The following is a 16,159-nucleotide window of genomic DNA, read 5'->3' as shown; positions in this document are numbered from 1 at the left end:
GAAGTTTGAAGTGTAGTAATGGTCGACATTAAGCTGTCTATTTCTGCCTTCTGCGCTTGGATCTCACAGTATAGACAAAAGAACGTGCATCTCTTAATCAGTTAATGTCGCGAAGTTCGTTGCTGATAACCCAGTGCATCTACGATGTACCCACGCGTCACAGTATAGTCTTCACAATAGATTGCATCATCACCTTTCCTGTGCTTTGTAGCTTCTTTAATTACTTCATCGCATATTGGGCAAGTACTGTTTCTTTTGGATTTCTTCTCGCGCTGGTTTGAGCTGTCTTTAGATCTCGGTCGTTTCAACGGCAGTAAACCTGGACTGGGAGTTGAAATTGCGTTCAACGACATTTCTGTTCACGAAGGGGAAGGAAAGCACAACTTTTCTTCAGGAATATCTTCTTGGCAGCTTACTTTCAAGGAGACGACAAATGTAGCTGCATACCAATATAGGTATAGCTATACAATATATAGGTATACAATATACATATAGGTATTAGCTATATACAATATTGACTGAGCACCTGTATGGATAAGCATAATATAATTATATTATATCAAGTGTGTATCCTATGTACAAGCATCCTGCATATTGCTTTGAGACAGTGCAGGTAATTGGCAAAATTATACACAAATATCCTCATTCTATGCATAATATGGTGACAATGGCATCATGGTCTATGCAAATAAATTAATTTATTGTGCTGAATTCACTAATATGACTAAATTACTTACCTGTTGTTGACAGCCTTTCTTTTGGAGACAGAAGGTTGCTTAGATATGTTGCCACAAATCATGTGAAACACTCTAATTAAATCAAACCTTACTGCGTAGTTGAAGATTGCCATTGCTCTGCTACTGTACATATCATCATACATTACAGCTGAGCAGTACTGTATATTAGGGCTGGGACGAAGCTTCGAATGTTTCGGGTGGTTCTAAGGTTAAGTAAACTTCGAATTTTAAAAGTATCCTTCGAAGCTTTGTATAATGCACTCATTGTTTACGAAAGAATTAAACGTTGTTGTCTTTATTGCAGGTGATTATTGATCTTGCGCGATCGATGTTCATTTCTTGGCTAGTGCCACGCCCACTTTTAAACCTACGCAGTTTAGCTTGTTATAGCCTTGAAACACCTTATAAAGTGATATATAATGCAGGAAAAGATACATATATATATATATAATTATTATTCCCGCCTACCACCCCCAGCACAAAAGGCATGTGTGCTGGACACAACTGAAACAACAATAATGGGGACAATTAAAAGTCCCTAGGGCCACTTACAAGGCCCAGTTCCGGGGAAGCATCAGATGATCTGTAAGAGATGGAACGGCTTCCCCGAATGCACATAGTTGCAGATATTAAAAGAGAAAAGTACAACAAAAAACGAAGCCACGCAAGAGAGCTGCTGTAGGTTATGGTGTTACGTCTGGAAAGTAATTCGGCTAAACGGCGATAAAAAGTGACTGCTTCCTTGCCCATACCCCCGGTTGTTGAGAAAACTAAAGGAGTGAAAGATGCCAACTCCACCTCACGGACACGATCACCATACTCCCTCTTCTTCTGTTGCTCATGACGTCTATATACAGATGGAATAGAAGTATTGTGGTAGCTCTGTGCATTTGGATGAAACACCCTTATGTCAAAAAAGGCACATTGCCGCCGCCCCCAAAATCCACGAGCATGAATATCGGCTCTGGCATCATCTTGTCGGTTGGCAGACTGAGGAGTAATTACTTCTCCACTGAGAGATTGAAGAGGTGGTTCGATGGCAACGTCATTACATACTTTAGACAGTAACTCAGCTGTGATGTCACGCAAATCATTATGACGCACGAATGTTAAGCCACCATGCCGACATATCATGGCATGCCAGTGATCAGTAAAAAATTGGCACCACAAACACAGTGACTAGGAGTATTCAGTAAATTCCAATCATAACGCAGGTGGAGTGTATCCCAGAATTCCTGTTTAGTTAGATGGAAACCTTGATCTTGTAGTGGCAGGGCTAACAACCACGAAGATCCGTTTAGCCTATGTTTGGTGTTTACCTATGCATGATTCTGATAATTGCAGTATAGCAGACACGCCCATTTGCAATCGATCGATCGCGTCGTTTAGTACTCCTGCTATACATGCACTTTCAAAGTGCTTGCAAACTTATTAAATAGGACCAGAAAGATAAAACTTAAGAAGGATGTTAGTAAGTGCAAGAAAACCTGTAACTTGGAAGCTAACACTAAAGCTTCGAACAGTGGCGTAGCCAAGGGTGGGCATGGGCGGGAATTTGCCCAACCATCACAGTTTCTTGCCCAGCCATCACAAACATTTGCCCAACCATGAAGTAGCTTAAGGTTCACGCGAGGATTTACAGCAGCACACAAAACAACCTTACTTTAGTACTGCACTGTTAAAAATAAGGAGTAACTGTTACTCCCCTAGGGGAGTTCCCAGTGTAGGGAGGATTTAACACCCCTATATTTTTGTGGAGAGTAACTAACACCCTGCAAAGGAGTAACAGGAACCCTTTGAAAAATCTATTGTAGGGAGTTTTAGTTACTCTAGGAGAGTTCACATAAGCATGCAATGTGTTTCCTTTACTCCATGAAATTCTACAAATGACTCTGTATTAAATCTCAAATGATGTTAAAGACATACAGCAAAACTGTAACAAAATGTTTACAATATCCAGCTTTATAATATTGGAAAGTCACTCAAGAGATCAGTAGCAAGGCTTCATTTCATCATCAGCAAAGACACTTCACTGCCACTTCACTGGAGTTACTGCCTGTCACATGACATGTTATCAGCTGTAGTAAATAGCAGTATAGTAAAGAAATATTCAACAATCACACACTTGTTACCTGTATGGCTGAAGGTACATCACACGCAGTTTCCAACAAAATTGTAAAAACAATTCTGCCAGACCAGCAGCATTGGTAGTGTAAACTAAAATAACCACAGTTGCTATCATGCAAAACAGCACATTTTTGCTACCTGGAGTTCATCATTTTGTTTGTCTACTTGTTCACTGATTTCTTGTGGCACCTGTAATATATGTTTACAAATTGATGCACAGTCACTGTATGTTAGCACACGTACTGGATGTTGTTTAAATTCTATGTTCTCAGTGACATTGAGACATCCATGCTAAAAAAGTAAATATGTGCTTACGTAACTATAAACATTATCTCCTTACAGGTCTTGGAAAGTTGATGAAGTCGAAGACACACAATTTATATTGTATCATAAAGATTCTTGTTAACTGCAGACGATATATCTTACCAGTGAATCTGCATGTAATTATGTAAAGACACTGACAATGATACAGGCTACTGACCTTACCAGCAATATCATTGTGTCCGGCTGCTAACGTCAACTGAAAGCAGACGGACATGATATGTACGCCATGTTTAAGCTAGGTGGCTTTCCTCTCCTCACTCAAGTCTTCAACTTCTTACACATTGAATACTAGTAGCTATCGGTGAGTGGGCTGAATACTGTACGTACTAGTCAGTGATACAGCTGAGTCCGCCGAATTTTATTCTTTTTCCCTGAGTCTTGAACTATTTCTGCTGCATATCAAAACTTGTGTAAGATATTCCGGATTTCCGAATGGGTTACGCCTGTTTCATATAAAATAACACCGTCCTCTAAACAAGGCGCCATAACTTCCGCGTACTTTGGTGGACAGACACGAAGTTTGGTTTATCAGATTCCTTAATGAAAGGCGATTCGATTCATGTATAAGTTCTTTGTGTAGTAACGAAGGGGAAGCTAGAAAGGAGCCTTGTACCGCAAAATTTACGTGTTCAGAATGCCCGTAAAAACACGTGTTTTTAAACATATTTCTATAAACTAACCTGTTTAACAATTTGTACGGTCGGAGTCTTATTAAGCATCCTTCGCTGCGTAGAATAATACCAAATTTAGCGAATTTAGTTGAGGATAACAACTTGTAAATTGGGATTTTCCCGGCGAGATAATTAAATTTTCCAATAGGTTAATGTATGGAGCGCGTATTATGTCATCATCAGCTGTAAATAACTGTCGCTATGGCGACATTTTCCCATTTGTACGGTCGGAATTGGATAGAGAAATTCAAGGGCTTTCTTTTATTGTATGGTGTGCTGTAGAAAATTTGTGAGTTAAAGGTTGTAAATTAATGTTTTTGCGTGTAGTGTAAAATACATGTATTTTGCATTGGACAACAAATGACAAGGAATGATGAGATTTTATGATCAGCCTGTTTTACCAAGTTGAGGTTTCAAAAAGGATATTAAACAGATATTAGATTTATTTAATGCATAATTCTTAAATTTTAAAGGTTTAACCCAGTGTTTGAAAACTTTTAATGTTGACCACCTGAAAATGCTTGATTTGACAAATCCCATACATATGTTTTGATATGGTGTCACGATAAGGCGCCTAAACCCTCACGAGCAGTGGTGAATTCCGTTGTAGCCAACCCGGCGTGTCACACGAGACGACTCAGATATGAGCTCAAACGTGCCTGAAGAAAGAATGAACGAGATAGTGAACGTCCAGTAATTATTCACGAACAAGTAAACACTTTAGTATCACCTTTTAAGCACTACAATTCATCAGAGAAACAAACCGCTTTCAACGTTTATATTCACTGTATTGTAGACGTCAAAGGGGAGATCTAATTGAGACCTACAAGATATTGAATGGTTACTATGACATCAACCCTACCTCATTTTTCACTTTGAGTAATACGGATACCACCAGAGGTCACCACCGTAAACTCTTTAAATTTCATCTCGGCTGCTAGTGAGGCATAATTTTTTCACCAACAGAGTAGTTAATTTGTGGAATTCTCTTCCAGCAGATGTTATTTCTGCACCAACCGTGGCATTGTTTAAGAAGAATCTTGATGATTTATGGAGAACAACAAGATATGGGCACTCTCAAAGGCCTGCGGCCTAGCTTGATAGTCTTGTACTGCCAAGCAATTTTTGTCCATTAATAATAATAATAACTACTCAACACGGTTCTGTTGTTAAAGAAGCCGTTTCTATGGTAATACTCTTCACTCTAAATAATGCGCTTGTAATAGAAATGGTATTTAATAATTATACATACGTATTTCAAAATATTCTTGACTCTTGATTAACAATTCGTCCTCCTGCTTTCGTACTGTCTGTTTCTTTCACTATGTCTTGGTTAGTCTGTAAAATAAAACATGAGTCAGTAAATGGCTGCCATTGAAAAGGAAACCTAAATAATTACTTTCCTTTTTACATGAGTGGCTAGAATTGAACTGGCTAGTTAATGGAGAAAATATCATAGTAAGACAGCTATAAGTGGCTCATCATTCAGTTCAGCTATGTGGCCTCAGGCTATATATATATATACTGGCTCACTGAGTTCACCTTAGTTACTAGCTAGCTGGTAATGGGAACTCTTCAGTTTGGTGCTTTCACTTACTTGGAGTCATAGGCGGCGGAAAGGGGGGGGGCTAGGGGGCTAAAGCCCCCCCTCGGTCTGCGATATCACAACGAAATTATCTTTCTTGGAGTGGGGCTGAAAACTGTGATAAAGATCGAGATACTCTAATAGAGCAGTCACTCTAATAAAGTAGTCAGTGTGTAGCGAGCTATGTAAGGATTTTATTATTATTATTATTATTATTGGGGGTACAGGTAAGGAGGCAAAGCCTGTAAAAACCTGATCTATACAATCAAACTACTACAAAAATAACTATACAATATCATACTGGTAATCATAATAAAATCTATCTAGGTGTGTCTTAAACAAATTGGTTGAATGAACATTAACTGAGTCATATGGGAGTCCATTCCAATCATTTATAATTCTTACTGAATAAAAGTGACGGCGTGGCAAGCAGGTAGCGTGTGGTTTATAGATCTTTAAATCATGACCTCTTGTTATAGAAGATGATCGAAGGGTAAATAAAGATGAGCTATCCATGTCCAGCATGTTATGAAATAGTCTGTATGTGTAAATTAAGTCCCCTCTACGACGTCGATATCTGGGAGATGGTAAGTTTAGGTGGTTTAATCTGTCAACATATTGCAAGTCTTTAATTTCGCTCACTAACTTGGTAGCTCTTCTTTGAATTTTTTCAACTGACTGCTGATCGAGTATGAACTGTGGACCCCATATAATATTTCCATTTTTATGTAGTTTATCAGCTAGAAATGGTAGCTAGTGAGGTGGAAAGCTCTTGTCAGTTGGTTGTGACCCTTTTTTTTTGTTCTCACCTTACCAAACTATAGAAATAAGTTTGGGTTAGCCCAGCCCCCCCTCATATCAACTACTTCCTCCGCCGCTGCTTGGAGTTCTCTTTACCCTTAGTGGGTTACTGATACTCTCCTAGTAATCCGAACTCCCTTTTTAGAGTAAAATATTTTACTTCCATAGTTACTGTTACTCTCCTGTTTTAACAGTGTGTAAAGCGTAAACGTGTACCTCATTTGTTGAACCATGGCTTCGAAGAAGAGATCGAGTTAGATGGGGTATCACGTGATCCATTACGCAGAAAATCCCTCAGGAAGTCCCTATAATTACACTTCATGTAGACGCACGTGCCACGCTCCTTGGCGCGGCTGAAATTCGAAATTTAAAATGGAGTCGAAGCGTGGTACTCACAGCGCAACTAGAAGCATATACGGATATATACAAAACAGTCATTTTCAGACGTATACGGACAAATACAGAGACGGAGCAAGATGGCAGGCCGTATACGGGTGTATAGCTTGCCAATGAACGACGTTACATATACGCGTAAACGCCTTCTTCTGTTCACATAATTGTGGTCAAGACTGACTGCATTGTGTGAAACGTCGTCAGGGGCGAATCGCTATTGTGACAAAGAACCACTGAGCTGCAGCTACTGATTGACTGACGCTCGAGTGGCAGTATGGTGCAGCCGAAGCACAGATGGTACTAAGTGACTGATGTTTCGAGTGAGTACTAGTTTGTATGTACAAATATAACAGCAGTTAGCTGCCGTCCTTGTTGAGCTACCAGCGGCCCCCTGACGGGAAGGAAGAACTGGTTTTGCCCACTCTTGGGTAACTCAGGCGCTCTTGTTCGCTTGTCCCTTTTATTCTTTTAGTCAATGGGTCGGAAAAAAGAATGAACAACGAATGAAAAATCATGCGGCTAGCTACACTCAGGAAGAAAAGAAAGTCTTTGGGTAACATGTTGCCACAAACAGTGTCATGTAGCTACAGTCTCGGTGGACATGGAACAGACTTAGCTAAATGCTACAGATCGTATGTCTGACCGAATTTTGGAAAATCACCCATATGGATGCACATGAAATAATTAGAATTTTTATGTTTAATGGGCTGCTAATAAGAACAGGGAACAGTTATGAAAATATTTCAAGAATTTTCTTGTAATTTAAGGTATTGAGAATGGCTTAAATCCATCAACAAGTAGATTTGCACTATAAAGTTTGTGATTTGATCATTAAATATTTTAGGTGTCAAATGCACCCATATGGGTGATTTTCCAAAATTCAGTCACATATTAGTTATAATTATTTTCAGTTTGTATGAATTTGGTTAGACAATATGAATTCCTAGCCACTCTTTACAAACTTTAGCGAGAGAGATTCTTTGTGATGTACGAAATATCAGCATCATGTTATTAGTAAATTTGATTTAAAGTGCAAACTTTAGCAGATTCTGGATGGTAGATATTTAGTAGTGGCCCAACACCGCTTCACATAGTAAAACATCTGCTGACCCAATGACAAAACAGTGCTCTGGTTGTAGACTAGTTGCTCACCGCCAATCCATATATGGCAGCACACTTCATCTGTTGTCTGAAGAGAAAGTGGCATGGCCACAACAGACTAGTAGAGTCAATCCAATGGTCCCAGCATAGAATCTGGGCTGGCCTGATTTCTGTGGTCCTGGAACAGAGGTGTAAAACTCCGAGTGGGTCAATGAAGGCGAATCCATGGCAGAATTAAATTTTGTTGAGTCAGTCTGGCAATGCTTACCCCTTCAAAAAGAACAACAGAAGCTTTTACACACGCAGTAGTACGCACAGGATTGCTTGAGTGTGGGATTGTAGGGGATCATTCTTTACATGTACTCATAAAACTGTCGACACGCTTTACTTACCGGTTCTACTCGTCTGGTCTCTTGCATGGGAATTCTGTGGGATGCTTTACATCTGTGGGAGCTGGTGCAATGTATTAAGAGACCCATCTGTATCAGATGAGTCCCATACAAATATTAATTATTGTAATATTCCTGAAGTGTACTTTATTTTAAATCTCTGTACCATGTTATTATAAAGTGCCCAGCTAGTTATTAATATAATAACTACGGTTACAGACAAAAGTGTAACTTTTGCATCTTTGTCTCATCTCTCTTGGGTGTGATGCATATGACTGGCCTAGCCCAAGCCCAAGACAACATGTGGCCATATATACCCCTTAGCTTTGTGTGCTAATATATAGTATTGGCAAGAATAAATAATAATTTACTGTAGGTATTGGTATGAATTTTAGTTGTGTATACCATGTCCTGTGTACAATATCCTCTACTTATATAGCTGCATGTGGGTCTCAAGAATGCCAAATGATGACACAGGCAATTTTAACTCTTGGGAAGGACATTGGTGAGCTGTGAAGTCAGATGACCAACATGAAATTGCAGTAAGGGAAAGTCCATGCAGTGAGCCATTACCAATCAGTGTTATAATTATCACAATTTTTTAAATTTACAACAACTTCATAAATATTATAGGTTTTTTGACTGTTATATTCAATTACTTGCTAACGAATTTATTCAAGATGAGAAAGAAAGCTGATGACTATTTTCTTAAGTTGTAATTTTGTCTTATATCTCTAATTCTGTTCACAGAGCAGCACATCGACACTATGACACCAGTGTTTACAGCGTCAACCATGAAGGAGTGAATGAATCGCACCAAAAGTTAAAAAAAGAGGTGCACATAAACTACAGATAGTCAGATACTGTAATATGCAAGCTGCACTGCTGCATTATGTTGACTGCATATATGTCCTTTCATAGAAGAATTACATGCAGGACATGGACCTAAGAGAAGAGGGACGATGACAGTAATCAGGTGTTACACGTCCTACTAACCACTGTGGAGATCTGACAGTATGTGTATATGTGTACCCTATAATAATTGATGACTGTGCACTTATATGCAATATAGGCTTTGTACTGCCTACATTTTTGAAATGCTGGAACATTGCATTGAAGGAAAGTGGATATTGTCTACTCCTTTGTAAACTCTGTATGATTTACCTGCTTGGGTGATTCAGTAAGTTATTTGTGCTGCACTGACCCTGTGATTCTAGCAATCTTGAATCTTCAAGGTGCACAAGTGCTGAATATCACAGCATGGTACATGGCTGTAAGATGCTGGTCACATGTATGTTTTTATACATAGAGCACTCCAAGAGCGGTTAGTTTGAGAGATACCGATGTGAGTATAGAGTTATACTGTATGGTTTTGCTAGTTTTTATCTCATGCACTACAGCAGTCCCATCAATGACTCCACAAGTTCATTACACCTACTCACCTTGAAACTGGCATTGGTAAGTAAGTATATTTACAACATGCAAAGTATGTACAGTAATGTTAACTATTTGCAGATGAAGAAATGATGTGATTGTTCTCAGTATGAAGAAAGCAAGGATTGGATAGTGTTGTGGGTTCTTGCTACACAGTTCAGTGATGATCAGGCAGAACAGTTATAACTGAAAACTCATTGACTATGAGGTTGTTTTACCTTTTTTTTTCAGTTCCATTATTGTACAAGTAAAACTGTACTTTGTTTTGGCTCACGTGAAATAGCAACAATAAATCGAAAGCGACGTCATTAATTGGGTATTTCGGAAGGGATATGGGCCGTCTGAGGGCAAGGCGTGCACAGTAAAAACAAACTAGTGAACGTCACTACTAATGTCTGCCACAATACTCACTATTTTTGTGTAGTGACGTTCGCTACTAATTTTGTAGTGAACGTCCAGTGGCGGATCTAGGATTCTTAAAAGGGGGTTTCTGAAACTTGGTATAGCTAAATAAGGCATCTGATGGCAATTCTCCGGAAAATCATGAGATTTTAGAAGCTCTGAGAGGGATTTTAAGCTATTTTTGGTTAGCAATTACAATACATTCAATGCTTTAAACTGTAAATAGTTACTAAGTACTATAGCTAACTATATAGGGCAAATATGGTGACTACAAGCTGTAGCTTTGATTGCTCTATTAGAGTAGTTACTTGACTGCTCTATTAGAGTATCTCGATCGTTTTTAATGCAGTGGGAGATGAAAAGCGAAGTATTGCTGAGGGTTTAATAACTATAAATGGTGTTAGTTAAGTGCAACTGCATGCATGCTGCTGGTACATAGTTGTTTGCTATGACAAATTGTCAATACAATAATGTTTATGTATTGAGAATGCCACTAAGCTAAATTTAAAAGGGGGTTTCTATCGAAACCCCAGAAACCCATCTAAATCCGCCACTGACGTCACTACATTGACCACCAAGTAGTGACGTTCACTGCAAAAAGTAGTGACGTTCACTACAAAAAGTAGTGAATGTCACTACTTAAAAGTAGTGAGTATTGTGGCAGAGCACTTCACTACTAAATTTTTACAGTGTGGGTCTAGCAGAAGCGCATACAGCTGAATTGAGGTATGTGTGACTCTGTGTATATAGGTCTATAATACGATTGTACTCGTGACATATTCAGAGGTGCCGTCTAAGTTAAGAGTCCAGTTTCGGGACAGACTGATCTATACATTTGGGTTGACGCTACACGTAACTTATGTAATCAGTCTTTGTTTATATGGAGGTTAATAGCTTAACTGTGGTTAGCACTAAAAGAATCACGCATGCCTCCAGCCAGTTACGCACGTGATGCAGAAGGCGCCATTTGTTGGTTCGTGTGATCGAGCTTCAACTCGTCGTGCGTAAAAGTGCGAGACGGAGAGCAATGATATTTCATCTCTACCTCAAACGGAATGATATCGTGATGAATAATAGGGTATCAACTTCTACTTTTACCCCGCGAACCACAGTGATAGCCGTCAGAATGTGACCAGGAAGATTCTCAAGAAAGTTTCCGGCACTAGTTTGATCAATAGTGCTCTAGCCGCGGTGGCACACACAGATCACAACTGATCGACAGACTAGAGATGGTGCAAAGACGATCAGCAAGATTTGCTTTAAATAAGAAAGACAGATATGCTAGTGTGACTAAAATGATGGAATCTTTGGGATGGCCTAGTTTGCAAAGCAGAAGAACAAATGCAAAACTGATAATGTTTTACAAAATAATTAACGATATTGTTGATGTTGATATTGATGACAATATACTAGTACCAGTAACATGTCACTATACACGTGGTCACCTCATGCAGCCGTACACAAGAGTGGACACATACAAATATTCATATATGCCATCATCAATTAAACTTTGGAATACTTTGCCAGGAGATGTTATCAATCAAAACTCAGTGGAAAATTTTCAAGCCAACTTGCACACACACACACATTTGTAATTAACTGACAACAAATAATGTTAATATACATTCACACACAATCATATAATTGTAATTCAGATATGTACGATTATACTCCACTTATGGAGGTATGTACATTAAATCTATATTATTGTATCGGTAGATGCTCCAGTATCGTCTCGCCGAGTGAGTTATCACCTACCACCGGAAGTCCCCACTAACCAGTCATCGATTTTATACTCATTCTCCTCCCTTCACACAGGAAGGGAGTGAAATATAGTACATCCTGGAGGTAGGCGTAGAGGGTACCTGGCCTTTTTAGGGTAAGGTTGCTGGAATTTTCGTTTGAAAGGAATTTATGGATTGGTTGACCGCAAATTAAGCTGGTTGGATCCCACATTTTAAAGTATAGCCCCTAGGAGGGAGGGAAAAGGGGAATGATAGCTAGGCCTGGTTCAGTTGGGGACAGGTGGATTGGCAGCTACATCAGTAGCACTCAAACATCAGCTACGTCAGTAGCAGTCACATCAGCTACTTCGGTAGCACTCACATCAGCTACGTCGGTAGCACTCACACCAGCTACGTCGGTAGCACTCACATCAGCTACGTCGGTAGCACTCACATCAGCTACGTCGGTAGCACTCACATCAGCTACGTCGGTAGCACTCACACCAGCTACGTCGGTAGCACTCACACCAGCTACGTCGGTAGCACTCACATCAGCTACTTCGGTAGCACTCACATCAGCTACGCCGGTAGCACTCACATCAGCTACGCCGGTAGCACTCACATCAGCTACGCCGGTAGCACTCACATCAGCTACGTCGGTAGCACTCACACCAGCTACGTCGGTAGCACTCACACCAGCTACGTCGGTAGCACTCACACCAGCTACGTCGGTAGCACTCACACCAGCTACGTCGGTAGCACTCACATCAGCTACTTCGGTAGCACTCACATCAGCTACGCCGGTAGCACTCACATCAGCTACGCCGGTAGCACTCACATCAGCTACGCCGGTAGCACTCACATCAGCTACGCCGGTAGCACTCACATCAGCTACGCCGGTAGCACTCACATCAGCTACGTCGGTAGCACTCAAACATCAGCTACGTCGGTAGCACTCAAACATCAGCTACGTCGGTAGCACTCAAACATCAGCTACGTCGGTAGCACTCAAACATCAGCTACGTCGGTAGCACTCAAACATCAGCTACGTCGGTAGCACTCAAACATCAGCTACGTCGGTAGCACTCAAACATCAGCTACGTCGGTAGCACTCAAACATCAGCTACGTCGGTAGCACTCAAACATCAGCTACGTCGGTAGCACTCAAACATCAGCTACGTCGGTAGCACTCAAACATCAGCTACTTCAGTAGCACTCACATCAGCTACATCAGTAGCACTCAAACATCAGCTACGTCGGTAGCACTCAAACATCAGCTACGTCAGTAGCACTCACATCAGCTACGTTGGTAGCACTCAAACATCAGCTACACTAATTGGTAGTAGCACTCAAACATCAGCTACAACGGTAGTAGCACTCAAACATCAGCTACATTGGCAGCACTCACACATGAGCTACATCGGTAGGACTCTCACATTAGCTATGTCAATAGTACTTGAACATGAGCTACATCAGTAGTACTCAAACCTGAGCTACATCAGTAGCACTCAATATGTCATTAACACCTAGACTTGAGCTGTCAGTAGCATTCAATTTGTTATTAACACCCAGACACGATCTGTCAGTAGCACTCAGACATGAACTATGTCGGTAGTACTCAAATGAGGTAAGTTGGTACTCAAACATCAGCTACATCTCACAATGTGAGCCATGTTGGTAGCACTCACACATGAGCTACAGCGGTAGCACTCAAACATGAGCTACATTGGTAGCACTCAGTCAAACACTAGCTATGTTGCAAACATGAGCTATGTCAGTAGCAGTCAAACATGAGCTACATCGGTAGTACCCAAACCTGAGTTACATCAGCAGCACTCAATATGTCAGTAACACCCAGACATGAACTACATCACTAGTAGCCAGACACGTACGGCACCCAGAGATGAGCTATGTTGGTAGCACTCTAATGAGGTAAGTTGGTACTGAAACATGAGCTACATCTCACAGTATGAGCTATGTCAGTAGCACTTAAACATGTGCTATGTCAGTAGCACTCAAACTGAACTACTATACATCAGTAGCACTCAGACATAAGCTACATTGGTAATACCCAGACATAAGCTACATTGGTAATACCCAGACAGGAGCTACGTCGGTAGCACCCATACATGAGCTACATTGGTAGCACTCAAATGTGGTAAGTTAAAAGCATTTACACATGAGCTATGTCGGTAGCACTCAAACATGAGTCACAACTGTAGAACAATACATTGGTAGCAGTCACATATGATCTACATTGGTAGCACTCAAACATGAGGTACGTCGGTAATAACCTGAGTGACATCGGTAGCACTCAATATGTCAGTAACACCCAGACATGAACTGTCAGTAGCACCCAGACATGAGCTACATCAGTAGCTGTAGCCAGACATGAGCTATGTTGGTAGCACTCAAGTTGGTACTCAAACAGGAGCTACATCTCACAACATGAGCCATGTCGGTAGCACTCACACAGCATAAGCTACGCCGGTAGCACTCAAACATGAGCTACATTGGTAGCACTCAAACATGAGCTACATTGGTAGCACTCACACATAAGCTATGTCAGCAGCACCGAAACATGAGTTAAGACAGTATAGCACTCAAACGAGCTATGTCAGCAGTTCTCAAACATGATCACGAGCTACATTGGTAGTACCCAAATCTGAGTTACATCGGTAGCACTCAATATGTTGGTAACACCCAAAATGAGCTGTCAGTTGCACTCAGACATGAGCTACATCACTAGTAGCCAGACATGAGCAGCTATAACACCCAGAAATGAGCTATGTTGCTAGCACCCAAATGAGGTAAGTTGGTACTCAAACATGAGTCTACATCTCACAATACGAGCTATGTCGGTAGCACGTAAACACGAACTACTATACGTCGGTAGCACTCAGGCATGAGCTACATTGGTAGTGCCCAGACATGAGCTACATCGGTAGCACCCATACACGAGCTACATCGGTAGCACCCATAATTAATGTGGTAAGTTAAAAGCTTTCACACATGAGCTATGTCGGTAGCACTCAAACATGAGTTACAACAGTAGAACTCCACCATAAATATATTGGGAGCACTCAAGCATGAACTACATCAGTAGCACTCAAAACATGAGCTACATTGCAAACACTCAAGAGTGAGTAGTACTCAATTATGAGCTACATCAGTAGCACTCAAAAGAGGTACGCTGGTAGCATTCAAACACGAGCTATGCCAGTAGCAAGCAAACATGAGCTACAAACATCAGTAGCACTCAGTATCAGACATGAGCTATCTTGGTAGCACATAAACACGAGCAGTCAGTAGTACTCAAACATTAGCTATATCAATAGCACTCAGACAGGAGCTATGTCAGTAGCACTCAAAAGAGGTAATTATACAAGTCGGTAACACGGGCTACTAAACTCAGACATGAGCTATGTTGGTAGCACTCAAACACAAACATGAGCTACATCAGCAATACTCAAACATGAGCTACATCAGTAGCATGCAAACATGAGCTACGAACATCAGTAGCACTCAATTTCAGACATAAGCTATGTTTGGTAACACTCAAACATGAGCTATATTAGTAGCACTCGTACATGAACTACGTGGTACATAGCACTCAAAAGAGGTAAGCTGGTAACATGAGCTACATCAGTAGCACTCAGACATGAGCTGTGTTGGTAGCACTCAAACATGATCTACGTCCATGTAACACTCAAACATGGGCTATGTCAGTAACACTCAAACATGAGCTATATCATTAGCATTATGTGGACATGATCATGAGCCATGTTGGTAGTACTCAAACATGCTTACATGAGCTACATCGCTGATGTTCAAACAGAAACTACATTGGTAACACTCAGACATGAGCTATATTGATAGTACCCAGACAGGAGCTCCCAGACATGAGCTATGTAAATCTGTAGCACTCAAATGAGGTAAGCTGGTAGCACTCAAACACGAGCTGCACCAGACATGAACTACATTAGTTGCAGCCATACATGAGCTATGTCAGTAGCACTCAGATGAGGTAAGTTGGCAGCTCTCAAACATGAGGGATGTCAGTAGCAATCACACATGAGCTACGCCAGTAACACTCAAACGTGAGCTATGTCGATAGCACTCAACCATGAGCTACATCAGTAAACGTGGGCTACATCCATAGTACTCAAACATGGGCTACATTGGTAGCTCTCAAACATGAATGATGCAACATCAATTCTAGTAAAATTAATGTGATAACTATGTTGGTGTCACAGTACAATCATGCATACATCAGCTACCTGACTATCAATCACAGTGAACGTGACCTCTTGTCATCACACATTTACACGACAGCTATACTGCATGCATCAGCTGTAGTTGCTACGTCAACAACACTGTACAGTCATTATATTGCTAGCTTCTGACTACATCAATGGTAAAAAAAAAAGAAAGAAAAATGGGACAGCCATAGTACTGCTATACATTATTA

General features: G+C 40.6%; 1 protein-coding gene and 1 long non-coding RNA gene across 4 annotated transcripts; one reads left to right on the top strand and one right to left on the bottom strand.

Annotated features, from left to right (window-relative positions):
- Positions 1 to 2,634: 2,634 nt before the first annotated feature.
- On the bottom strand, positions 2,635 to 3,577 carry LOC136251059 (uncharacterized). 2 transcript variants are annotated; one of them, XR_010698898.1, is made up of 5 exons: positions 3,205 to 3,577; positions 3,108 to 3,155; positions 3,003 to 3,053; positions 2,870 to 2,954; positions 2,635 to 2,793 (listed from the first exon to the last, which is right to left on the bottom strand). XR_010698898.1 is itself a non-coding variant. In XM_066043440.1 (5 exons), the coding sequence occupies exons 1-4, from the start codon at positions 3,400 to 3,402 to the stop codon at positions 2,889 to 2,891; spliced, it is 363 nt and encodes a 120-aa protein (XP_065899512.1). In that variant the 5' UTR covers positions 3,403 to 3,577; the 3' UTR covers positions 2,635 to 2,815; positions 2,870 to 2,888. The 2 variants fall into 2 exon arrangements, 1 of the variants encoding a protein (XP_065899512.1); XM_066043440.1 differs by having other exon boundaries at positions 2,635 to 2,815.
- A 4,678-nt stretch (positions 3,578 to 8,255) lies between these two features.
- LOC136251049 (uncharacterized) lies at positions 8,256 to 9,803 on the top strand. 2 transcript variants are annotated; one of them, XR_010698896.1, is made up of 7 exons: positions 8,256 to 8,963; positions 9,050 to 9,142; positions 9,201 to 9,308; positions 9,364 to 9,391; positions 9,438 to 9,473; positions 9,529 to 9,586; positions 9,644 to 9,803. It is a non-coding gene; the product is annotated as an uncharacterized lncRNA (long non-coding RNA). The 2 variants fall into 2 exon arrangements; XR_010698895.1 differs by having other exon boundaries at positions 8,259 to 8,930.
- Positions 9,804 to 16,159: the final 6,356 nt, after the last annotated feature.

Source organism: Dysidea avara, chromosome 1 (assembly GCF_963678975.1).
Source record: "Dysidea avara chromosome 1, odDysAvar1.4, whole genome shotgun sequence".
Lineage (NCBI taxonomy): Eukaryota > Metazoa > Porifera > Demospongiae > Dictyoceratida > Dysideidae > Dysidea > Dysidea avara.
The sequence above is the reverse complement of the archived record's forward strand: the minus strand, read 5'-3'. Positions and strand labels throughout refer to the sequence as shown.